The 25,358-nt window shown below is 39.0% G+C and overlaps 1 protein-coding gene across 1 annotated transcript in view; it reads left to right on the top strand.

Moving 5' to 3' along the window:
- CMC1 (C-X9-C motif containing 1) overlaps nucleotides 1-25,095 on the top strand; it is a 42,788-nt gene extending 17,693 nt beyond the window's left edge. The window contains exons 3-4 of the mRNA XM_042817585.1: nucleotides 21,959-22,049; nucleotides 23,933-25,095. Coding sequence (XP_042673519.1) covers nucleotides 21,959-22,049; nucleotides 23,933-24,047 — 206 coding nt within the window. The 3' untranslated portion in view covers nucleotides 24,048-25,095. The remainder of the gene's footprint in view (nucleotides 1-21,958; nucleotides 22,050-23,932) is intronic.
- Nucleotides 25,096-25,358: the final 263 nt, after the last annotated feature.

Genomic DNA, 25,358 nt, shown 5'->3' with positions numbered 1-25,358 from the left:
TTCCATACTGTTAGGTTGAATAGCTGATTCCATGTCAGAGATTGGTTTGGTGCAAGCTACGAAGACGGAAGGACAAACTTCCCTTGACATCAATGTTATGCTGTTTGGTTGTGTTTGGATCAACTTTAGAGGAATGCTTTTGTTGGCTGACTGATTTGGCAGGGTTAGGAGACACATAGTCAAATTCTTTTTGAATCCTCCCAAAAAAGAGAGGTTATGATTGCAGCCTCTTAATAAGACCATGTTTGTATCTTCTATTAGATGCTAAATGTGTTATTTACTGATCCTCAGTTTTCTTTCCTAGCTGATACATCGTGATTCTTCTCTTTCAGTTCTTGTTACTGCCAACAAATGAGAATGAATTCTGTAGGTTTTTTTTTTTTTTTGTTTTTTTTTTTTTTTTACTGTCTCATCATTGGTGGTGGTGATAAACTACAAACACAGTAGTTTATGTATTAGAGTACTACAGTATTTTATTACTGTGACGAAGTTGCACATATTGTTAATAGTAGTACATGTGACTAATTGTAACTTTCGTATTAACTGTGTCTTCTTAATGATGTACTTCAGCAATGGCTTTGCAGTTTTGGATTATAAACCCCTCTTAGAATTGCTGTAGAATTGCATTCAACAAGACATTCAGCACTTGGTGTAAATAAATCTAATGCTTTAAGAGGTCGTGCTATATTCTCTGTGCACATATATAAATATTTTAATTGTGTATGAATTATGAATGTTACCCTGGGGTTACTTTCACACAGAAAAATAGGTTATTTTTCAACTGCTGACATCAGAACGTGTTTTTATAGATAGCATTAGGTGCAGCAGTGGAAAACAGAACTTAGTTTTGTCAAAAAGCAGCTACTGTGTATTTGGAACCAAATAAATAGCGAGCTTTCAAATGGACTGCAGGCAGTGTTTTGGTGTTCTAAGGAGGGCATTACAGTCAGGGAAAGGTAGTGGGAAAAATTCTAATTACTGCTGTGCTAAATGGGATTCAGAACAATAATTGCAAATTCATCTAATAGGCTTTGATGTGAAAAGGCAGTCCATTATTAGAGTTGTGGTTTTGATTTCCATTTCCTGTAGACTGGAGAGCTGTATCTGTGGAACGCATTTACATAGAATACTATGAATCAGCTGAGCAGTCCCAAAAAAACCCACCCCTAAATCAAATTCCAACAAAGGACAGGAAGGATAAAACTTGTCAGGCAACAGGAGAAAGCAAGATAAAGTTGGAATGTAGCTGAGTGAGTAGGCATACTCTTAAGATGTGGTGGTCTGACTGTTCTTCATGCTTTTTTGTTTGAAAACATCAGAAGGTGGTTAATGAAATCTCTAATTTTCATCCTTCTTTTGGGCTAAACATTCTAAACTTTTTCAGTGTGGAATCTAAATCTGAAGGTTGTTTAAATGGAGTGAGATGTTCTTCAGGTCCTTTTTTTTAGGTATATATAGTTGTGGTAACAAACTGACAATATGCAGCTTTAAGTAGTAACTCTTTTATCTGTTGCTGAGTAAAACAGTGTTTCTGCTTGTTGTTGTTCTGGTACTTTCAATAATGGCAACAAAAATAATCCCTCTTCCCTGCTGCAAAATTTAATTTAATTTTGTTGTTATTGTAATTGTTTTCCAGTAATTGTCTACATGGTGCTGCATAAGAAAAGGGTAGAGATTCCTGCTCTGAAGAGTGTTCCATTTGCAGGTCTGATTGAGAGAGGAATAAAGGCTACAAAACAAAACGCCTTAAAATACTTGTGCTTTATTATAATTCCTCTGAATTTTATTTGTAACATTTTAACACTGTCCAAAAAAAAGAAGAAAGATCGTGCTGAAAAAAAGAGCTTGGAATGTGTGCTGCCTAGGATCAGAATAGATACCTTCACATGAAATATGATCATATGACAGAAGGTGAGAAGTATTTGGGGTGAGGAATCAGAAGCTTCACAGCGGGTCAGAAAATGTGGAGGGGGATGGACAAGGAGTATGAGAGCTACACACACAGAGCATTGGAGGTGTGGATGATTCCAAGGTGTGCACTTGGAATGGGGTAAATAGATTTTTCTCTTGAAATCCACAGTACTGGGAAAGAATTGAAAAAGTTGTAGGCATTTAGACATCATCTGTAGTATTTAGGGTTCTGCCTTTTTACTTCTTTCCTAAAAAAAGAGTTTACGTGATGATTTCTTGAAACTTAACTGTTGGTTTCCCTTGGATATACTTACCAACACTGTGAGGAATGCTGGGCTGAATTGGACTTGTAAGACTTCTCTTGTGCTCGTGTTTGGTATATCTGTAATCCGGTTAATGATGCAGCTTGTAGAGACAGATTGCTCACGTAGTTACTTCTTACCGTTCAGAGATTGATTTGTTTGTTTTTGAAGGTATTTTATTTTAGGATGTCCAACTTTTCCTTGTATGTCAAGGCGTTGATGTTCTCAGTGTCAGTTACAGGTAGGCACTGAGAAAATGAAACTGCCCACTGTGTATTTGTGCTTTTGATTGTTCCTGTGAAAGAGTGTTTTTGTCTATGACATTCAGACTAAAATGTGTATGTTTACAGTTAAAGAATTTTTGTTCTTGCTGAACTGCACTGTTTTTCCAGATCAAATCTATCAAGAGCCTTCTGAATACTCATGCTGTCCTTCAGTGTACTGTCAATACTGTCACTCAGAACATTCAGTTGCTCACAAAATGACATAAAGCCTCACTGAATATAGCATTTCTGTATGACATTAAACATCTTCACTGTATGCCTGCTGCGTGTATGGATTTTACAAGTAGATAATTTTAAAAGCTTTGCTATGTGTTTTAAGAGGAAGTTTTTCTATTCTTTGCATTGTGTCCTGCTCCTGATCCACAGCACCTCATCACTACCAGTGTATGTTTTATGAAATCTGCAGTTGAAGGAGCAGAGTTCTTACTTCTGTACTTTGTTTGTGAACTGAGTTGAAAAAATGTTTTTTATGCTATTAAAAAACAAGCAACAAAAAACCTGCCCTAAACAGAAAAAAAAACCCCACCAGACTACTATTGAAATGCTGATATCCTCATGAAGACCTTCAGACATTGGACAGATTCTTGGTGGTGGTCTGAATAAAAGCAGCACTTTGAATGGAAGAAATAAGACAATCTGCTTATCCAGAAAAGGCAAAAAGGGTGAAAAGGGGGAAAAAAAAAGGGGGGGGGAGGGGGGGAAGGGGGGGGGCACAGCCTTTTCAGTAACTGTCCTGCAGAACGATTTCTACCATGGAGTCGTTAAGATTGCTTAGGGAAGATGGTGAAACCTAAGGTTTATGAGTTGTTTTCAGGAGCACTGCAAAATGAAGACAGCCAAAAAAACATTGGTATCTCCAGGTTAAAAGTGATGATTAAAATGATTTATAGGGAGAACTTTCAAGTTGAAGAAAATGATACCCACTGAAAGTGCCACCACAGTCAACAGCTTCAAATGTTGTACTTCATTGCCCCACTTCTTTTTTCTGCCTTTGGATTTTCTACAGTGAATCTGACAGCCAAGTCAAAATAATTCATAAGGGCAGTGATGAAAAATACCTTTTATTTTTTCTGGTATAAATAATCTTTGTCATTCTTCATCTGTTCTGATTTCTTTCTCTTGTTTCTTTGCTCTGTGTTTTCAATGTGTTTTTCTTAGTAAGGCTTCGTAATGTGTACAACTTACAGTATGCCTTCTGTTCATTATTTACAAGCGTAACAAAAACATAGTCTAAACGTACTCTTCAGTATGGAAAATCTGTGTGTTGCAGGATTTACACAAACATTGTTTTATCCATGATATAACCCTGGATATGCTTATGGAATAATAACATCTACAAGGTTGTGCCTGGTTTGTGTGCCATCTCATCTCTGACCCCTGCCAATGCAGCTTGCACAAAGGTTGAGTCTCATTATACTTTATTTCAGACGTGCCAGAAAATATTCCTTCTATTTCTTTCCAACAGCTCAGTGAGAAGGATATTTGGAAGCAAAAGTCAACTGATAGAAAATATTTGGCATGCTGAATGAGCCTGTAGTGCAGATAGATTGTTATGGATTCGAAGAGACATATCCTTTTGCCTGACAGGAAGTTTAGGATAAAATTCTGGCAGCACATAATGCTTATAAATGTTCTTACATTATTTTAAGGCACTGTTCTGCCTTATTACCTTAATGTACAGCGTGTGTTTGGTTAATGAAAGGAAATTTACCACTGTTTTTAATAGGATCAGAGAATGTATGGTGTTTGGGTTTTGTAATCTAAGATTTAATTATTCGTGTTTTAAACAGGTAGGTCCAAACTCAGAGATTCTGTGCTGTCTTCAATGTCTCTATTCAGTATTCTAAGTTTAAAATATTTTGTATTATCTACATGTGATAGCGTGTCATTACTGTTGAATAACAATGCAAAGGAATCTTCAGTTCTCTGGAGAGCTTTGTAGCAAGTGTCCTCATCTTATCCATTTGAAAGCTGTTCTGATGTAACTCGTCAGGAAATAAAAAACATCTGTATTTTCATGTAAGGTATTTTTGAATTTTATACATTGAAAATAGCTTGAGAAATTTTTAAGTCCTTTGTGGGGAGTGAGAATGGTGGAGGAAGAGAATTCACCTCCTTTTAGCAAAAGCTGTCTTGTCAGTTTATTTTGATACGTAACATTACGATACGTTTTGTTCAGTAACTATGAAACAAGCAGTTCTTAAATCAGTATATTACAGTCACTCTTTGTTTTGGGTAACTGTCTTGTTCACTTTATCAAGTTTGTATAAACACTAGTTACTGATTGTGCATAAACTTTGAGACATTCATTGTTGGGCAGTGAATACTCATTTAATTAAAACTCCCCCAAAATAATTTCTACAATTCTGTAGAAGGAAGGTATTTAACAGAGTGGTAATGTTTGCTTTGCCTACATTCTCCCAGCATAATAGTAAATCAGGGTAATTGCTGTGATTTCAGCTTTTTCTCTTCTCATCCTGGCTGCTTAACCATCCATCAGTGCAGGAATACATGGCATGTGATACAACTTTTTGTTTTTTGAAGTGAAATATGCTAGTTCCATGTAATTAGTATCTCACTACTGCTATGGCCAATGAAGGGTGTGCACAGTTGAAAGTATTAATACAAAAATATACTATTTGTTTCTATGATAGAAAATGCTGATTGGCATGACTACAGAATAAAATTCTCTTCTGAGTAATAATTAGTTGAGCATGAGAAACTGTTACATCATTTCAAAGGGAGTTCTCTTACTGCAGCTGTCCTGGTTCCAGCTGGGATGGAGCTTTCTTCTTCATAGTGGCTGGTGTGACTCTGTGTTACGGCTTTAGAAGAACAGTGCTCATAAAACATTGATGTTGTAGTTGTTGCTGAGCAGTTCTTTACAGAGCAAAGGACGTTTCAGCTTCTCGTACTGCCCTGCCATCAAGGATGCTGAGAAAGGCACAAGTTGCTGGAAGGGGACAGAACCAGGACAACTGGCCCAAACTGACCAAAGGGACATTCCATACCATATGGCATCCTGCTGAGCTATTAAAATGGAGGAGACTGGCTGGGGTGCTGCTTCTGTTTTGGAACTGGTAGGGTGTCAGTCAGCAAGTGGTGAGAAATTGTGCATCACTTGTTTTATAAACATATATATATATAATATATAACTGTTCTTTATGTTTGTCTTCATTTCTCTTTTAGTAAATAGCCTTTACCTCAACCCATGAGTTCTACTTTTGTTTCCGATTCTCTCACTCATCCTGCTGGCAGGGGCGAGCGAGTGAAAGGCTGTGTGATGCTGAGTTGCCTGCTGGGTTAAACCACAACAGCAACCTAATTCTGATCTCATTCTCTTAATCAAGGCTTACCATTCAGAAACATATTTTCACTCTGATGAATAAGCTGTGGTCTCAGTGCAGAGCTGCACTATGTTGCAGACTTGCTATTGCTCGTGTCCATTATCCTGATGTTTGAGTTGCAGTAGCCTGACTTGTCTGAAAACAAATTCTGTCACCCTGGTAAGGAGTGCAAGATGCATTTCACATCAAGGATAAATTGTAACAATGATTATAGTTTCTTTTTGAAGGACTGTTGTGGTCTGTAAATACACTGACAAACGAATGAAGTGACCTGGCATTATTATGCGTAAAACATGGATGGTTCTGCTGCCAGTTCGTGGGAGGGTGTTTGTTCTTCTGAAAGAAACTATGTAGAAACCCTTGATCTCTGTGAGCATTTGCTAAAAATTCCTTTGAGCTATTTTTTCCTCCTTGTTTAAGATTGTTTCCATATAGCTTGAGAATCCCACCGATTTGTTAGTGTCTTCTGTAGCGATATGAATGTCTGCATGTTCTTTGCACATGTGGACAGGCCGAGCAGCATCCTTCAGCTCACACCAAGATTTGGTGGGAAGAAAGGGAGAGAGTTGATGCCTGCTAAGTAATTACAAACAGACTCAGCTGAACACAGGAGTTACCACTTCAAAATTTGAGAACTGTTGGAATTGGATGAAGGTTTGTGACTTTCATGGCACTAATTACTTTCCTATTTTTTTCTTTCACTTCTATCAGCAGACCTGGACTTTACTTAAAAATTGAAGAGCAAATGAAACTGTTTACTGGAGCCAGACTAATTTGCTATTTTATTTCCTGCTTTATTACTTTTTTTTCCCTGTTTGCCCATAAATACTTAGCGAATGGAAGGTTGAAACCATAGTATGTAGGGGTAAACAAGCAAATAATCCTTACATTATACTTAAATTCATAAATGTGGGACTCACAACCAACCTGCTGTACAAGAAAGCAGATGCCATGCAATAAATTAATACTAGGCTGAGTAATAAAGGGCTTTAATGCAAAGAAAGTGATTTCAGACTTTCATATGCTTGTTTTCTCTTTGTTTAAAGGAGGCCCTTGCATGTGTTTTCTTTATTCTTTTTCTGTGCACATTTGAGCTTTGTTGGGTTGAGCACTCAGTCTCTGGTTGGGCCGTTGTGATTAACTTACACTAAATAGGCAGCAGTAATGTGATTTGAGAATGAAAAGGATTCATTTCTTCTAAATGAGGGGAAAAAGACAAGGTTGAAGGAAATAGTTTACATAATCTGTAAACTAGTTAAGGAGCTGAATATTTATGCAGGTTGAAATTGACGCTTAGTTGCCCTCTAGGGGTTTTACGTTAATACAGCATATGCTAGCTTTTGGGTGATTTTTTTCTTTCAGAATAAAGGTGAGAAGAAATCTTTGGAAAAACTTCCATACTGACAAATCTGTGGTGGTGGAGGCATGTGTGCATCTGCATTCAGCAAGAAAAGCTCATTTTGTTCAGAACCTGGAAAATGGAGAAAAGATCTTTGGTCAGATTGTGCTCTTAGAATTTCAGATCAGTAGAGAAGCTACACGTGGTCATCATGTCTTGGATCCCAGCCAGGAAAGGTCCCCACGTGGGAGTCAAAATGCATTCCCAAGAAAAAGAAAAAAAAAAGGTCCTAGGTAGACCTGGGAGACAAAAAGAAGTTGCATAGAGATGTAATGCTACTGCTGGGAAGGTCACAACAACTTTCAGTTCCTGCTTGTATCCTAGCCTGAATGCTGCTGCTATTTGAGTTCTTGGTGTCTGCTGCCTCCACTGTCCAGTGCACAGGGGCCTCCTGCCACATCTGCTCTTGGCAGGATGTGAATCATGTTTGTGGATCCTGTGACTGATGTTGTTAGAGCTCTGACTTCCCTTTCTCTCGTCACTGTTACGGACTTTGTCATGTTTCTTAGCAAGCAATTAACAAAAACTGAGTATTTTCTGTTTCTTTGGGTAGCGTGTATGTCCTGGGTAGAGTCATCATGCCATGGGAAGAAATGGGACTAAAATGACTTCTAAGCTAAAGCCATTTTATTTTTCTCATCTGAACTTCCAGTATCTCATTTGCCAATGATTTTGTAGCAGATTCATTGCTAACCTGTATTTAAAAAATAACCTTGCTCAATGCTATCTTCAAAGTGCAGTTGTATTTCTAAGTATGGAAACCACATTTGTGATTTTTGCTGTTTCTTTCATAACAGTAATGAGACTGTATTACCCTAAAACGTTTTTGCATCAAAAGCAAGATACTTTGACCAGGCAGAATAGGTGGACTTAAGCAGCCTCTTCCAAACTTGAGCACCTGTGCATGCAGCTGGAGGAACACAGTGTAGTCAATTGTTGCAAGTTGGATGTCCCTAGGGCTTCGTTATACCCAAGTCTAGATTGGTTCCATTAAAGTTTATGGTATTACACCGATTTTTATGCCATTTGCCCAGAAAGCCTTACACTGAAGGATGGTTTCTCCTTCAGAGAGACTTCCACAGCTGGCAATTCATGGTTCTCTTTTTTTCACACAGCATTTTTGTTGATGCTTGCTTGTAAATCCTCTGCTCTCAAATATATATATATATTTAATCGGCTTTGAAATTATAAACGTAGCTGTGGAGAAGTGGCCATGTCTCTTACTTTCTCCTTGCAATCCAACCTAAGCCCCTGACACATGCAGAATTCTTTAGCCCGGTGCCATTTATGACAGCCAGCAGCATCACAGACGTAGCATCCTGGCTCTCTCTGCCGTGTGGTTGGGTATCGCGGCTTCTGTCTGCTGCTTCCTTGTCAAAACAAATTCGTGAGCAGAGCTTTGTCATCCACTGTTTTCATCTTCATTTCTGGTCCATGCCCAAACTGTGCAGTCAGTGATTTCTGGAAGACACACATCAGACCATGAGATGTATCGGGGTGTGGGTGGTGTTTGTATTTTGGTTAGTTTTCCTCCCTTGCCTTTGTCAGTTTCCATCTGTGAGTAGGAACACCTGAGGTGTTTGCCTTCTTTTTACGAGTTTTTGCTCCAGCATGGCCAACTGCTCTCCAAGTAGGATTGTAATAAATTGCGTATCTTGCATTATTCTAAGTAGCATTAGCTTCATCTGTTCAGGGTAGTATCTCTGAAAGGTTTGAAGATAGTATGCATTCCTAGCTCTGGTAGAGTTTGTGCCAAGGGGATATTTCTGAAGTGGAGAATTGTGATTGCTCTGTTCATGTAAGGCAAGTGGGAAACTAGTTGTATAGCAGCTGGGTAGTTTGCCTTGGCTACCTGAGATCAGTCAAAAGGTAGCTTAGTGAGCACCTTTTAACCCCAGAACTTGATGTCTTATGAAGTGTGTAGCAGGTCTCAGTTATAGAAGACGTGCATAGCTACTGTGCAGTGCAGTAACTGGGCAGACCAGTGATGGGGTTGGCTTAGCACAGGAGATGCAGTCACTCTGTGGCAGGAACCTTGTGAACATCTGTGTTGATCTGGAAGCGTGGAGTAGCTGAGGGCTGAGCACAGCTTCAGTGCTTGCAGAGAGTTTATCAGAACTCCACAAAAACCACTTTGCAATGTGTTCTCATTTCAGAAGTCCTTTGTGCAACGCTTTCAAAGATACAGGGAGCGTATGGTGACTGGATTATTTTCTGGTATTAAATTGTTTCTAATATTCTACTTATCCCAGTCAGCTTGCTTAAAACAAGTACTGATATACAGAAAATGAGAAATATGCATTAAACTGTTACTATCAGATTTATAAAACTGGTATATTAAAAACATCTGATCTTGCTAAATTTTCATAATGTGTTTTCTTGTCATCATTAAAAAATCTCTCTAAAAGCATGGCATGAATAGGGAAGCGTAACCTTCTGGCTGCCTTACCTGGTCAGTGATTTCTCTTTTGAAAGAGAACTGACACTGCAGCCACCATTGCAAAGGATCTTCAGTATAAAATTCAGAATGTAGATGCACCTCTAAACCTTTTTTCCACTAAAATTATGGTTCTAGTTAAGTTGTCCTTAAAAAATGCTGAATAGTGCCTTGTTCAGCACAAATGCTTCCCACACCTTCACACCTGTATGCACTGAAGACTACTAATTAAAAAGAGAAAGAAAGAAAGAAAAAAGAAGAGAGGGAGACTATAAACATGTACTGTAAGCCAAGGTTGAGTACAGGGTAGTATGTTCTGGAGATGCTGGAGTGATGGTTGAGACTATAGGAAGATTGTAGGAAGAACTGTCACCTGTAAGGAAAGGTCACTTCTGAGGAGGGTGAGCGTATTGCTCTTCATACGGTACCTTGTGGGAGTTCAGCTGACCTGTGTTTTTGGCCCTGTTCTGTACCCTCCCAGCTGAGAGTTCACTTTTGTTTAAGGGATATTTTGTTTCATTCGAAGAGCGGAGGAAAATAAATAACGATAATAATAATAAATTAAAAAGATCTTTGAGTTAGAACAGTGTTTTTGGAAATGCAGGGAATTGAACTGAGGGGGACAAATGCATCTCTGAAAGATCAGGCTGTGATGTAGAGCTGGTGTTACGGTGGAGTAACTGTAATTGCCTCCTTGAGAGTTACGTAAACAACCTGCTCTATCTCCACCGTGTGGTAGAAAGACACTACTGCTATTCGTGCCACTCGCAGTCAATCTGGCTTACTTATAAATAGATCTTTTTATTTAAATTCAGAGTTCAGCTGAGGAGTCAGTCGTTGTGGGGTGTGTTGTTGCTTTGAATCATCTGGTGTGCTAACTTCTCAGCTGTCCCCGAGTGGCTCAGCTGCTCCTGAAGGAGCTGGGAGGATGAGCAGCGGCGAGGCGACTCTGTGCTGCTCAAGCTGGATGCACTTGTTTATATAGGAGCAGGCAGTGACAGACAGTAGCCATGGGGGAACTTGCATTTGTTCCAGTTCTGCCTCTTCCAGCGTCTGGTATGGTAGCGCTTGATGTCAGGGATACTTACTGCAGGCTGGGAGGAACATTAGATCAAGTCAGTCTTAAAGGAAGCAGTTGTTTAAAAACAATGTATCGCAGAATCACAGAATGGCCGGGGTTGGGAGGGACCTCAAGGGTCATGGATTTCCAACCCCCCTGCCACATGCAGGGCCACCAACCTCCACGTTTAATGCTAAACCAGGCTGCCCAGGGCCCCGTCCAACCTGGCCTTGAACACCTCCAAGGACGGGGCATCCACAACCTCTCTGGGCAAATGTATTTTAACTGGGTGGCTGTGCTTGCTGGGCATGGTTTACCTGAAACCTTAAGTATAAGGCAATACTTGTACCTGACAGGAACATTCCTAAAGCAACTATCTTTAGCAGAAAAATCATGATTTACCCACATAAACTGTTTTGCAGCAATATATTTACTCTGCTTAGAAGGGTTTATGGTTTTTTAAATTATTTTCAAGGAGAGGACAAAAGGGTTAGTTTTGTCTTGATAGATCTACCTAAATAGCCCAGTGGGTTGTCATCTGTGAGCACTTAAATCTCCCTTGCCTGAGATAGCACAGTCACTGTAAAGCCTTACACAGAATACTTGTGCCCTTGTGATTTCTTCTGTCTTTTTTTTCTTGTGAGGGCATAACCCTCATCTCTGTAATGCTGTGCTCTGGGTGTGTTGCTTAGTCAGGGGTGGGAGGAAATGTCTGACTGTTTCTGTGTTTGGTGTAGAACACACATGCGTATTTTGTGTATATACATAAACTTATAGCTATGCATGTATATACACTAATAGATGTGTGTGCATATATGCACGTGTACATATATGCACTTACAGCAGTGTGTGTGTGTACACATATGAAAATAATGCTGACAAAGCTGTTAATCCAGGATGAGAGATCAGATCAGGTTGCACCCAGTACCCTAAAGTTACCAGTAGGTATTTCACTGCACCATCTCTACCAAAGCTCTCTTTGCTGTTTGACTCCATATGCCCCTGAGATAAATGCATATTACTGATGAATTTTGTGTCTGCAACAGTATTTTGTCAACATTCAGCAACAAAAAGTATTACCTGAAGTTTGAAGGTACTTTTTTTTTTTTTAGCCTTCTTTTCTGGCTGTGTGATTACTTAGGAAAACATTTTCTCTGGTTAACCTTCATTTGTGCATTCAGAATTCTTACTAAACTGAAAACTAACTATAACGTTTCCACCCCTCATACCACAAGAGTCATTTTGATCAGACCTCATGTGTTAGTACTGACACAGAAAAGTAGAACAAGAAAAGCTGACTTGTCCTTGTCCAAGCACTGGGACTAAGAGCTCCAGAAAATGCCATGACGTTGCATGTGTATATATCTTATTTTTTCTTCCAGAACTCTGATTTTAACCCAAATTGCTCCAGCCTGGCGTATTTTTTGCTATCAGTTGGAGGATGATTTGTATACTTTTTGTCGTATTAATTGTGCTGGCTTGAGTTACTGTGTTTGGCTCCTTGTTGGCCTTTTTGTTCAAAGTGAAACAATTCCCACCTTTCTTACACTTGTTACTTTTTATTTTGATTCACTGCCTCTTATCGCTCTCTATGAAATTAGAAAGAAGAGATTCCAGCAGTCTTCAGTGGGCTAGTGTGGGTTAATTGGTGCAGACAGAAGTTCTTCCCTGCTGCTGCCTGGGGCATTCCCTTGCTTTGGGGTTTCTGGCTATGCCTCTGACAAACAACCACAATTCTCAGTCTGAATGTGAGCAAATTTTAGATGTCACAACATGGATAGTGAGTCCAGTGAGAGAGGTTCCCTCAGTGCAAGTCTCTGCATCATGTGGGAATGGGCATATGGCCTTGTCATTCACTGCTTCATTGATTTATTTATGATTCTGCGGTGCTAGTTTCTTAAACTCTTTTTATTTCTCTCTCCCAGAAATTCAGTCTTTAATGATTGTTAGGCTCAAAAATAACAAAAGCCCTGTTAAAATTCTGTGACAAAAGCAAAGACATCTGTTTGGATTTAGGACATAGTGGAGAATCCCTACATGCTCTGCATGTATTTTCAGAATTGACATGGAAGGGTTGCTTTTTTTTTTTAATACATAACTTTGGGATAGGTTTAAAAACAATTTAAGACATTGATTTCCTGTGTTCATTTGAAAAGCTCTTTACAGGCCTTAAATTAAGAAAAGAAACTCTCTCTTGGATGACCATACTATGGAACTTATATGTGTTGAAGAGATGAAAATGTGCAGCACTTCCTATACTAGGTTAGGGACCGTTTTTTCAGCTGATCTGTGAGACTTTGGGGCTTGCTGCTTTTGGGGTTACCTTGGTCATTCACACAGCTTTGTTTGCTCTGTCTGCAGAGCCAGCCTGGATTCTTGTTTTGGAGAACCATTTCTCTTAGTTAACTGCACAGATAATCTCTTAGTGTTGCAGCTACAGTTGACCTGCTGTCACAGTGCTTCTAAGAGCAAGTAGGTGGATTATTTGAGGCGAAGGCAACAAAATCAAACATTTCTGATGTACACAGAGTGCCTTTCCTGCCTTCTGCTTCGTCCTATTGCAGCTACGCCAAAGAATTGTCAGAGCGAGTGGCTGTACAGGCAGGTCTTATGCATCCAGCCAAGGGATACTTTGAGGCCAATTAATTTTTGCAGCAGGATTTTGAAAACTTGCTAATGAAAAAGGCATCTGTGGTATGACAAATAACCACAGTTGCAGTAGTTGTGACTTCTACAGTTGTGACTCAGTATCTGAGACACTGACTTGAAGCAAGCCGGGGCAGATAGACATTGAAGGAATTCAAGCTAGTGTATGCCTTTTTGGTACTGGGGTGGTTTTTTCCTCTTTCCTCCTCCTCTTATCTTGGTCTGAACTGACAAGTTTCCTACTGTGCAAGTGATTGTAAGTGTTTTGACGGGCATGTGAGAAGTTTTTGCTTCAAGGTATAAGCCTAGCTTACAGTTGATAGGGGTTAGGAACAAACTTCACTTGAGGAAATGCTATTCCATAATGTAGACTTACTGGCACTTTTTTTTTTTTTTCCCTGTAGCAGCAGCTGTTACTGACTTCTGAGAAAGATGGTGAGCAGGACAAATGGGTCCTTTGTCTGATCCAGTATGTCATTTTCTCATCTTTAATTGTAAATGTCCCCTAGAGCTAAGTCTTCAGATTTGTTTCTAGGATATTGCTAACACATCTTCTTTACCCCAGGGCAGTGTGTTTAGAGAAACAGTTTCTCATTTGGGGGAAAATACTTGCCTTCTATGTACCAGTTGTGCTGTCTGCCTTTCTGGCAGTTCTCTTTGAGGTATGTTTACTGAATCGCTAGGTGAGCGACTTTTCAACAAAGCAAGGTACGCTGTAGTGTAATGGAGGATCCTGTATGCATAGTGTATTTTAAGGCAGAACTGGTGTTTTCCACAGTGAGCACTGTGAAGAAGATTGGTCAGAAGTGATCATTCACATGATCAGTATCCCTTCTCTAAAATGCCTCCTGCAGTCGTGTCTCCTCCCAAGTCCTGCAGCATGTGGTGCTACTGATGGATCATCTGCCCCAGTGTAGAGTTGGCAGCATGCTGGAGCTGTAGGAACTGAAATGGAGCAGGTTTTTGGGGAGGTGGTGATGAGCAGGATAACGAAAAGTATATGTATTTGTATTTTTATTTATTTGTATTTTTTATCAAATACTTGTGGAAACATAATATATTTGATCTGATAACAGAGGTTCACTTGAAAGAATCAAAGTTGTTTTATGTCAATTTTCTGTTTACCCTATATAAGGTGCATTTAATTATTTCTTGCTATCTTCCACTATTCAAATTAATCTGAGTCATATATATTGTTGGTCAAATTAGAATAATTCTTTAATCAGCTGTGTTAGGCATGCCGTAGTAAACTAGAACAGGAAAGCTACTCCCGGCATACTGACGATGCACATATTTTATTTGTTATTGTAATTTAAAAGTAAAATCATAAATATTGATTTCTACTTGACTGGAGAGATGATTTACTTTGAATATCAGACTGATCTTAATCAGGTGAGAATTAATTGAGTTGGAGGTATTAGATATTCAGTGATGTTAACTGAACCATGATCAATCTACAGAGAAGCTTTCTTTTGTACTGTGTTAGAAATATCAAATAGCTTGTACTCTACTATGTAAAGCAATCTTTTCATGTTCATCCTACTTCTTCCTCTGGCTCATTAAATACGCCAGTAATCTATTCTGTGCATACTGAGTAATCTTCAAAGTAACAAGCTAATAAATCACGATTTAATACAAAATTAAAAGCATAACAACTTCACCATAAAATGCTGCTGATGAAGTTTTGTCATTTTAATGATTTTGTGGACATTTCACAATCATATTTAAAATTTTGTCCTTGTTTCCACTGTAGCAGAACTGTTTTCCCTGTCTTTCTACCACTGACTCCCAAATCCCCCTTCTTACTTGGACACCTTTTCTCCTCCCAGTGGTAGAGCTGATCCATCCTGATCTTGGGCATAATTATTCCCTGTTTTTCGCAGGGGAAGAAACCCACCCCAGGAATAGAACATAAGCCTGGTATGGATCATGATACAAGGTTTTTTTTTCTTTTTTTTTTTTTTAAATTATTTTAAGAGTGTGATAACAGTATCATAAGTGTTGAGAAAATATAAATGGTGAGATAACACCTCTGTAGGACTTTCTCTTAAGTAGTAAAATTGTAAAATCTTTAAATAAACCGAAGCCAGACCCGAGAGGATCAATTTATCTCTATAATGCAGAATATTTCATTTGTTTTATGTACAAGAACATCTGCAAGAGGGATACATAATGATGGCTGATAAAGGACCATTTTGATATTATTCTAATCACACAATATTTTGCAATATGAATGCGTGGGTAATGTTACAAGTCTGCAATAAATGGACCTTCCAGAATGGCCTTCAGTGACAGTTCATGCGGTAAAATAAAAATAATGATGATCCCTCAGTGTTTTATTTTCAACCCGTTCTCCACTCTGCTCACTGCCTACAGATGTCACAGTTAGTTTTTGTTCTTTTCTTGCTTTGTGTATGGAAAGCCTTTCATGTGCACCTGAAGAAATGATGATGTTTTTTAAAAAAGCTATTTGAGGTTTAAAAAAGTTTAAATAAATAAAATAAGAAATACTGTGTTAAAAAATCCCCACGAATATCATCTGTTATCCTTAACACTACAGAAAATCAAAACTTTCTCATTATGTTTTGATGCTTGGGTCGGAGCAATGATTTTTTTTTTTTTTCTATTAAATCTTTATATGTAACTGAAACTTTTGCTACAGTCTGACACAGATTCTGCCAGCTCATTTTGCATGCAGCACAGAGAAGAGAATTTTCTACCTTTATTTGAGGCTGGAATGGGGGTGGCATTGATAGGCTGCATAAAAAAAAAAAAAACTTGCATTTTAAGAATTGTGCTTTATTTTTGTGGTCCACTGTTTATATATCTGCAGACACTGGGATTAAGAATGTTAAATTTAACCTTTAATCTGGTTTAATGGTGTGGAAGAAAGTCATGTTGCAGAGCTGGGACAAGTTACGCCAGGTGTTGATTTGTCCTTTAAGTTAAAATCCTTGAAGTTTTGATTCTCATCATTTAGAAGCAAATATTTCTTGAACCTACAAACATCTTCTAAGGTAAAAATGAGCAGTGCCCTCAATTATTGTTTTCTTTTTTTGTTGAATTATGTCCCAGAACAGGTGCCAGTGGTATTTCACCAACTTTGTTGTAACTAACCCTCTGGTAATGTATCTGATCTTTTAAACTTTGAAAATTATGTCTTTAATGTGGCAGATATTGCGTGTGCGTCGGTATCTGTTGGGATAGATGGGAAAATCACTCATCCAGTCTGTCTTCAGTCCAATATAAATGAGAATTACTCAGTTTCACTTCCATTTCCATCAGTTTCCCATATTAGTTTGTAGTCGAGCAATAGAACTAGAGGAGGGGAAACTAGCCAAAAATAATTAAGAAAAACATTCCTTTAAAATACTAATGATTTTTAGTAGTGAGGCTGTGGCAAGGTGGGGGTTGGCCTTTTTTTTCTTTGTCAACAGGACAAGAAAGTCCTGAAGGTGTGCAATAAACATATAGATGTGGCGCTGAGGGGCACAGTGTGCGTGGTGGTGATGGGTTGATGGTTGGACTTGGTGATCACAGCCAGTTTCCGTTATAAGTGCCAGGTACCTACAGGATCTGTCCTTAACCTGTGCATAGAGCTTTCAGTGATGGACATATGTAGATGTCATGGCAGAGCCTTGTCAGGGTTCGTTTTTTGGAGCACAAGCTTGTTTTTCCCCTACTAAGGCATTTTCACTCCACGCCTCATTTCCTTTAGCTCACATTCTGTCCTGTTCTACTCCGCAACCAAACACTGTCATTTTGAAACAGTATCTCTCTTTGTCTTTATTTTTCAGTTCATTATAGCTCAATTTCAGTACAGCTATATTGGATCTAGAAGTTAAAACACCCCATTTCCTAAATATGTCTGAAAACTCTTGTTTGTTTGAAATATTCTATTTCTTTGCTTAGTTACAACCTGCGCTGAATTTGCAGGTGACCTGAATTTGTGTCTAGTTTCACTGCTGCCTGAGGTTCTATTGTGGTAGGTTGCTGCTTGCATTCAGAAAGAAAACACTGTTTCCTTGCACAAATTTGCAAAGTCACGGAAAGTCACTTGCCAAAATGGTAAAAATGGGACCGCGTGTAAGATTTTTAAGAGATCAGTTCTGCTCTGAGAGAGCAGTTGTTTTTTGTGTGACATGCAGCAGTGTCAGGAAGTGGGCTCGTTTGGAGCACGAGGTTGGCGTTCTTGCAGGTCTGAGTTGTCCTTGTGGCTGTTAACATGTCGAACTGGGGTTGTCATTAGATCCTGTGCTATCTGCTCCCTTTGTCCTATGGTGTGCACCCGAAGCTTTGATCTACAGTGCAGAGAGTGCTTGAGTGAGGAGTGTGTCCATTGTCAGATGACAGAGATGGAGATGACTTCTTGATTTGAGATTGTGCACAATGGTTCCAGATACCACAGCGTTAGCACTCCTTGTGCTGACCAACACTGAGATGTTTTGGTCAATGAAAGAATTGTCAGCAAGACAGAGCATAATTAAAACAGCATTCTCCAGAATCTGGCGAGGTTTCTGGTAAACACTTGAACTAGACCTGTCTTGAACCACAGGCCTTATGTGGCTGCTGAAGGGATTTTGAAGCACTGAAAATCAGAGGAAAAGAGAGCTAAGTTTTGTGTGCTCATGTGGGAATGCCTGATACCTTTCAACCTGCTCTTTCTTTGCCTCTGTTTTTGCAGGTCTGTGGAATGGATGCAGGAAGCAGGGTTACTACTTGGTAGCAGTGCTTCATGGTTGCCTGGCCGTAGTTGCATGTGGGGCTCCTACAGGCAGGCAGTGCTTGCAGTTGTAGCTCAGATTCTGTTCACCAGGACATTGCGCCTGTAGCCAATCAAGACGGGTGGGCTAACAAGTGAGAGGGACCTCCTGTTGTCTACAGTGGTTTTTTTACTTCACAGTTTCCAGGAGGAATGATTACTACAGAAAAATTGCACAGCACTTAGGGCAGTGCCTGTGGAGAGTAGAAATCAAACTGATCACTACATGAACTGTAAGCTTTCTGATGTTTTGCGGAAAAACAGGGCATTTTTAGAAATGTGATAATAGGTATGAATTTTCTGAGATGCTGATGTAGGGACATTCAGTGTAGGCACTCCAGGAAACAAAATTAAAAACAGGCACCTCTAAAAGCTAAAGAATATTTTGATAATCTAATAGTATGCTTCTTATACTGCTGTGAGCTTGTGCTGCTTCATAAGCTTTAGCTGTTCAGAGTTTCCTCAAAGTTGTGCATGTGCATTTGGGTGATTTGGGGTCTGAAGCTAAAGCACACATCACATGAGAGCTGAGAAATCGAGCTTCGTTGTTAATACGTATTTTTGAGCACAAGTTACTGTGTCTTTCCAATTAAGTAATTAACTAGTTAATTGCAGTTTTGTGGCATACTTTCATCTGGTACATTTTCAAGTAGAATGTGGTTATAGAACCAGCATATAATGTTAGGAGTTGTGTTTGTTTAAATGTTCACCAGTAGCTGTTCAAATAGGTAAGATGCCAGTTATTTGCAACATTTTGCAAAGGTGGATTTAATTTCGGCAGGATAATGACAGCACTGTCATTGACACTTGGAGCAGGAGAAGTGTTGTGGGTCTCTTTTTTTTTTTTTTTTATTTGATTTTCTTTTTTTGTAGGTTAATTATGAAAAGCCTTCTACAGCCTGGGGTTGCTTGCCTCTGTTGGGTCACTTCCAAGTCATTGGTGTCCATGATGCCAGGAGGTGCGCTTTGCCCCACTGACTTCACAGATAGATTGATATCTGCTTTAGAGGGAAAAGGACAAAGGTTTGAGCAAAAGGTAGGATTTTATCCTGCTGGTTTTTATAGGCAGTAATCTCTGACTTGTGAAGGGCTTGGAGAATACATCCTACGAGGAGCAACTGAATGAACTTAGGCTGTTTAGTCTGGGGAAGAGGAGGCTGATTATTGTTCTCTTCAGTATCTGAAAGGTGCTTACAGCAAGAGCGGGGTTGGTCTCTTCTCACTGCTGACAGCTGACTGGATGAGGGGAAATGGCCTTAAGTTGTGCCAGGATGACTTTATGTTGGATATCAGGAAAAAACATCTTTACAGTTAAGCACTGGAATAGGCTGCCCAGGGAGGTGGTTGAGTCACCAACCCTGGATGTGTCTAAAAACCTTTTGGATGTGGTACTCAGGGACATGACTGAGCGGAGGGTTGTTAGAGTTGGGGTACTATGGCTAGGTTGCGGTTGGACTTGATGAACTTTAAGGTCTTTTCCAGCCTGAGCAATTCTATGATTCTGTGATTCTATCTAAGTTTTGATTTGCAGAATTATTGTACAGGATGAACAATTATTAGGCAAATCCAAAACCTCAACTAAATGTCTAGAAAATACAGAAAGGCAAATACAAGGCTACACTACAGTTTTACATTCATGTATGTATGGTTGATAACTTGCAGGTGTTGGAGGGCTCTTCTTGATTTTCAGCACAAATTGAGAAGGTGTATTTATACACACAGTTCAAAGAATGGCAGTGATACCTGTCTGATTGTTGTGGTTTAGCCCTGGCAGCAGCTCAGCACCAAGCAGCCACTTGCTCACTCTCTTCAGGTGGTACAGAGAAGAGAATCTGAAAATGTGAGGACTTCTGAGTTGAGATAAGGGCACCTTACTAGGAAAAGCAAAGGCTGTGTATGCAAGCGAAGCGAAACAAGGAAATAGCTTGCTGCGTCCCGTTGGCAGGCAGCACTTCCAGGAAAGCAGGGCTCCTCACACAGGGTTACTTGGGAAAACAAATACCATCACTCTGAACGTCCCTCCTTCCTTTTTCTGTACCCTTAGCTGTTGCTGAGCATAGCACCAAGTCAGCAGTCCTGGCTGTGTCCCCTCCCAGCTGCTTGTGCACCCCCAGCCCTTTGCTGGCAGCACAGGAGGAGGAGCTGAAAGTCCCTGGCTCTGTGAGCACTGCTCTGCAACAACTAAAACATCCCTCTCTTTCCACCACTGTTTTCATCAAAAATCCAAAATGCAGCATCAAGTGAGCCTCTATGGCAAAAATTAACTCTCTCCCAGCTAAAGCCATGAAACTGATCATTGTGCATAAAAAGTGGAATATTCTTGTTTGACTGGATGAAATAGAAGCTTTCGGACAAAACAGGAAGAGCAATGCATTGAGCATATATATTCACATTAGGTAGAGTATATGTAAACACAGTGTAAATATATATTGAGTATAGATACAGCTTACCCTTTGCATTAAGTTTTGATGTTACCGGATTAACTGTAAGTTTTACTAAAGATGTTTGAGCATAAAAATTTTTGTATGACTTAAATTTGTTGCATTTCAAATAATTACCAAGAAAATCTTGGGTATGAAGAAATAGAAGGAATTCTAGAAAGAGCTTTGTTTTTTATTTGGTTGCTGGTTGATGTTTGACTTTGTACTTTTTCCACCTGTTAAATGCGTGCTGTTGCTAACCTAGAGTCCTCATAAGAAAATAGTTTGAAATCTCCCAATATGGAGTAACAGCTAATTACTAACTAGTTTATTATTTATTGAAACATCTGTACAGAATGCTGGTAACAGGACATAATTTGAGTTACTCCCAGATTAAAAAATATATATATACAAACGAACAGCCTTACACATTACTTGGCTTCTTCTCTAGTCCCCAAATCTGTTTCTGTCTCTCTTTCTCACTGACTCATTCTTTAAGTCTCAAGGCCCATGAGACTGTCTGCCTGTTTACATTTCATTGAGCAAATAGGTGCAACATCACTTTTCCTGGGAAGAGACTGATGATTGTCTCTCCTCCCTTTTATATTCTCTTGTTCCAAAGATTGTGATTCCAAGAACTTTGAAGGTGGTCAGTATTTTCAGGGACAGTGCTCCTTTCTTGGCCATTTGGACTTCAATATTGAAGAACACCTCAAGGCTGCCACATGCCACAGAGGAGATGCCAGTCCCCGTGGAGCAGTGCAGTGCACTGAGTACCACCTGGCAATCCCAGCTGATTAACTAACTGCTGACTTTCTCCCTGCACTCCAGGAGAGAACCACGACCTCACAGTTTGTTGTCTCGTATCTCAAAGATGCCTTTTCAAGAGGTGATTGGCAGTGACATTTCTTTGAGACAGTAGTTGGTGTCAACATTACTGCGCTCTTAATTTTAGATATAAATATACGTTAATTATTCAAAATAATTCTTCCATTGAAGAGGAGATGCTGACAATCTTGGCTTACCTAATTCTTCATGCTTCCTTTTGTTTTGCTGCAGTAGCCTTGAATTGTCAATATGAAATGCAGTCTAAGAATCATGGATTTGCTGCAAGAGTAGCTTCATAAATTTGTTAGTGTTAGCCATAGCAGTGGGTGCACACATTATACGATATCAGGGGAGAATCCTAATTAAAATCTTGTGTCTAAACAAGCCACAAAAACCTTATAAACAGTATGAGGCTCCAGGCCAACTACGGCTATATTAATAATAAATCAGGTCTGATTTGTGAGGTTGTTTTATTTTTTATTTTTCCTGTGGAAAAGCATACACACAGGGATTTTTTTTTTACTGTTGTTTTTCTAATTCTAATCTTTTTGTTTTTCTATAGCATTTACTAAGTGCTGCAAAGAAACTGGTTTCCTTATGGTGGTAAAGTGTAGGAAAGAGAACACGGCACTGAAAGATTGCCTCGTTGGCTAGTAAGTCCTTCCTGAGCCTTTGTTTCACTCCCTGTTTTTGGCTGTACTAATGTAGAATCAAATAGAAAATTTAGCATTTCTAAGAAGGGTTTTGCTAACCTTGTGACTTTGATGGTTTTTTTTTTGAAAATCATGTCTTTGCTTTAGAAGAAAGGATGGTGGTCAGGGCTCTACCTGACAAGACTTTTTTGATTTCATTAAGAAAACTGTCCTATGGCTAAAAATGCTTCCTTGCATTTAAATATTGCTAATGGATCCAGAATTTCAGCCCGAGTGAAATGCAGCCCTGTACTCAGTGTGCTGAATTGAGGATGTGGGTGAACAGTAGAAGCAAATTCTGTTATAGAAACAGGCTAAGTTCATTCTGGTTTTGCTTCTTGAACTGTCTTTAAATGCTTATGGATATTTTATGGATTTAAATTTCTCTTTTTGAAGTCTGATATACCCACAGTGTCACTAGGCTGAAGTTATTCTTGGATTTCTTAGTGTGGAGTTGGTGTTCTCTGAGCTTGATGTGGGTGGGTTGGGTTGATAGAATGCACGTCATACATACCCTGCTAAATCAGAGCTTAATGTTAAAAGCCTTTAACGTAGTGATAGGTGGAGTTTGAAAATTAATTTAAAAAGATGCAGCTACACAAGAGTTCAAGCCTAACTGCAGTGGGAACTCAAAGTTATTCAGTTCTATTCGACTGTAACTCCATACCTTAAATTCTACCTTTTTTTAGACAAAGAAACAAACAAAAACAGACTGCACAAAAAATATGTGCTATGGAAAAATATTTAGTGCTTGAATCATTATTCTTAAAATTACAAGTAAGGTGACAAAATTAATGATCACGATACTATGAGTACTGCTCTGAAAGTAATGCCTCCTAAGTTATGATGGCCCACAAGGTCAGATGCAGATGGTGGCAGTATGGCAGAGGCTGAACCTTCCCACCACTATTTCATTACGTGTTATTGCCATGTGACAGATGGCAGCAGAGGGGCAGTCTGACAGAATGGCATCTGACATGGAAGGGTGTATGATGCAAAGGGGTGGAAGTGAATTCCTCCATGCAGAAACAAATGGCAAACATTGAATTCATAGTTATGGAGACTAAACAGTGCACGTGAGCACAGTGAGGCAGGGCGTGCTGTGTTTCAGCAGTGGTGACAGGGATGTGAAAGGCCACATTCTAGAGGGCTGTGCACCATGAAATAAAGAGCCCATCCACATGAATCATGACCAGGGAAACGTGTATAGAGCTGAATATTGGTTTTAGTGCATTGGAAATGATGGTGGCAACATTGGAATATCACTGGAAAATTTGCCATCAGACTTTTACAAGTATGATGTGCAGGCTCTTGTTCATCTCTGGATAAAATACACAGCTAAGAGAGGTGACTACATTGCAAGATAGAGAAAATTCTAAGCTACAAAACACTATCAAATAGTGTTATTGTGGTCTTTATATCTGTTGTAGTTGTAGTTTCCCTGGAAATAAATAGAAGACGTGACTTTTGGAGCTACCTACATACATGTTTACTGTTCAAGCAACAAACCTGTAATTGTTCCCATTAAATTCATGATAGGTTCTCAGGTGCACAAAGATCAGTGCTTCAGAGATTCTTATACATAGGAACCTAACTGCAAATAAAAAAGAATAATTTGGCTCTCCCTTTTTCTGCTTTTCTCATTATGGTTTCACGCATAGGCCTGAAGAATCAGAACTATGCCTCAAGAAAGAGTGGTCTCAGAAGAGAACACAGCCCAATTCAGTATTTAGAGTTTAAGATAACTTTGGGTGGGATGCTATGGGAAGGACTGCAGATCAGTTTTGAGTGCTGTTTATACAGTTTCTATTCTATTATTCTAATAATGTTTGTCTTTCTTTTAGCTATACTGATCCATCATTCAATGAAGAATGCAAAGCAGAATATTTGAAGCAAAGAGAAGAATACAGAGCAACTGGGATTAAGAAAAAAAGGCAAAAGATTACTTCAAATGTATAGTTCAAATCAACTGTTAACAGTTTTATATCCAACTTAATAATTTGACTTGATTTAAACAGACTTCTTTTAAATCATCAGTATCTCCTGGTAAAATTTAGCAGCAAGTCAGTAAAAGAAATCTCTCTGAAGCTGAAGATCAACATTTCTCATTTTCTGTACTGAAGTTTATAATGCATGCAATTTCTCTTGCAAACTTTGACAGCAAAAGCCTGCTCCTCCATCCAGACTTGAGATCATTACCAATTAACAAACAGCCTTTTGAAATGTAAAGCTTGCATCTAGTTCTATGTGGCAAACTACATAAAAATTTAAGGGTGAATAAATGTAAGCTATATTACCAAATCATAAATTGGGTATATACTTAAACTGGTCTTTTTGTCACCTGAAGTTGAGAGTATATGGAAATGTTTTTGATGCTTTTGCTAGAAGGGTGGCAAATGCAGAAAAGATCCTGGGCCAATTTTTTTCATCTTTTTCATGAAAATGCTGAGTTGTAAGAGCTCAATATTTATTCTACCTGCTTTGTGACTTAAATTTTGAGTTTGCAATATCAAGAGATGAATGTTCCATGCCCTTGTGAGGCACAACTGACTGCTTCAGCTCTGGAGAAGAACTCAAGAGTTGGCCCATACAGACTTTCCTTGAGAATAGGAAGAGGCACAATGAGGGCAAGAAAAATCACTGAGAGGAATGTCTTCCCCTACTGTCATTTTTTCAGCATGAAGGTGATTAAATACACTTCCATACTTCAGGTGTGACCACACTTGCAAAATGATTATGGATGAACAAACAACTAAACTACGTACTTAAGATGCAGGTCAGTTTTTAAACATCTATTAATGCTGTTGCAAAAACTTAGTGTAAACAAGTCCTTATGGGAAAGGGGTACACAAAGTATTTCTTGCATACAGATACTTAAAGCTGCATAATCATAGAACTCTAAAATGTATGAGTATGGAAAGGCCACATAGGATATCTGTTCACGTGGTAACCTTCATGTCACAATATAAAAAAAGAAATAAAAATATCCTTTGCCTAAGTGATAAAATTTGCATTTAACTTTGGTACTATTTCACCACAAAACTATTACTGCTATGAAGTTAATCAAGTGGGAAATTCCAATCAGACTCTGAGATGTATATATATATATATATGAGCTGAAGTTAACTTTGAAGGTTACTCCTTGCTTTTTAGTCTGTGTGTTGTAATGGAATAACCAGTAATATTACTTCTGCTATTAGGCAGCATGTTGACTGGAAGATGAGGGGATGCTTCAGAAAGAGAGGCTGGAAGATGTACAGCATTCTAGGT

The sequence above is a fragment of the Centrocercus urophasianus genome, unplaced genomic scaffold, assembly GCF_019232065.1.
Source record: "Centrocercus urophasianus isolate 14NV4802_14NV808 unplaced genomic scaffold, USGS_Curo_1.0 seq_16, whole genome shotgun sequence".
Taxonomy (NCBI): Eukaryota; Metazoa; Chordata; class Aves; order Galliformes; family Phasianidae; genus Centrocercus; species Centrocercus urophasianus.
Note: the sequence above shows the minus strand (reverse complement) of the source record. Positions and strands in the feature narration are given on the sequence as shown.